General features: G+C 34.4%; 1 protein-coding gene across 2 annotated transcripts in view; it reads right to left on the minus strand.

The window, feature by feature from the left end:
- Positions 1-1,279, minus strand: part of LOC106874859 (uncharacterized protein F13E9.13, mitochondrial) — a 121,196-nt gene that overhangs the window by 85,307 nt on the left and 34,610 nt on the right. For both annotated transcript variants that reach the window (XM_014922756.2, XM_052967399.1), the window contains exon 3: positions 421-607. In XM_014922756.2, the coding sequence (XP_014778242.2) occupies positions 421-607 (187 nt within the window). The remainder of the gene's footprint in view (positions 1-420; positions 608-1,279) is intronic.

A 1,279-nucleotide genomic window follows, 5' to 3' on the forward strand; every position in this document is an offset into this window, starting at 1 on the left:
AAAAATTAAGTAAAAAAAAAACAGAAAAATAATCCAGAGTCCTTGTCTGGTACCGAATCGATCCCAAAATCCAATCAATTCATGCCCGTCACAAGGCTAAATATCTCTGAAAGTTTCATTCGAATCCATCCAGTGGTTCTTGAGATATCTTGTCGATGGACAAACAAAGAAACAAACACGACTGTGTTTTTTATTTCTTATTTTTTATTTTTCCTTTTTCTCTTTGTTTTTCTTCCCCTCTTTCTTTATCATATGACATTGTAAATGAACAATCTGGTGTGTCTATTTTAATGGCCCACCAATGTATGTAGTGCATTTCTCTACCCTAGGTGTCAGGAAGACACTTGGCAAGAAATAGAAACAATTGAAAGATGATAATGAAAATAATGTTAATAATAATAATAATAAGTAGAAAATTACCTGTGGCTTTACAAACAGCTAGAGCTGCTTCATTAGCACCAGCTAAAATCTGAATTCCAATTGGTTTCTTATTAAATACTTTCTTCACTTCATTCATTACAACAGCCATGCTGGCCACAATTTCAGGACCAACATCTTTAGAATGCAAATATGGGATGTCATGCATGTTCTCAAGTATGATACCATCCTGATGAGAGAGAAGAAAAGAAAAATTATTAAATAAATTAATAGCATGACCTAGTGATAAAAAATTCTTTGAACACCAATCATCACAAGGCACAAAAAGACTATACAGTGAAATACTAAAATACATATTCCTCTTCAGCAACATTTTGCATATTGTTCTCCTCAAAGAATTTTCTATGTTTACGTATGACACTCATTTATTTATGGATGTGTTTGCTTCATCATCATCCTCATCATTGTTTTCACATCCGTTTTTCCATGCTTGCATGGATCAGTCAAAGTTTATTGAGGCAGATCTGCTACAACCAGATGCCCTTTCTGATGTCATCCTTCACTTGTTTCCAAACAAGTGGCCAGACATGGCCATGCTTTTGCAGAATAAGGGAAATGAATGACTACTTGCTATAGCAACCAGTCTGCTTCATGAAGCAAATTAGTTACTACATCAACACCAGTCTGCACATGTCACCTTCTTCCTACCTTTCTCCTACACACAACTGAGCAATGACTTTTCCATCCAACACTTTTTCTAAATTCCTAAAGAAGGGTCATAACCCCAAAATATAGAAATACAAGGTAAAACTGCAATTTTACTTTGGTTTGTTTTCCTTTTCCTTTTGTAATTTACTTTGTAACTTCTCATAGTTCCGACCTTACACAAATCTCTTCAATA

This window comes from Octopus bimaculoides, chromosome 4 (genome assembly GCF_001194135.2).
Source record: "Octopus bimaculoides isolate UCB-OBI-ISO-001 chromosome 4, ASM119413v2, whole genome shotgun sequence".
Lineage (NCBI taxonomy): Eukaryota > Metazoa > Mollusca > Cephalopoda > Octopoda > Octopodidae > Octopus > Octopus bimaculoides.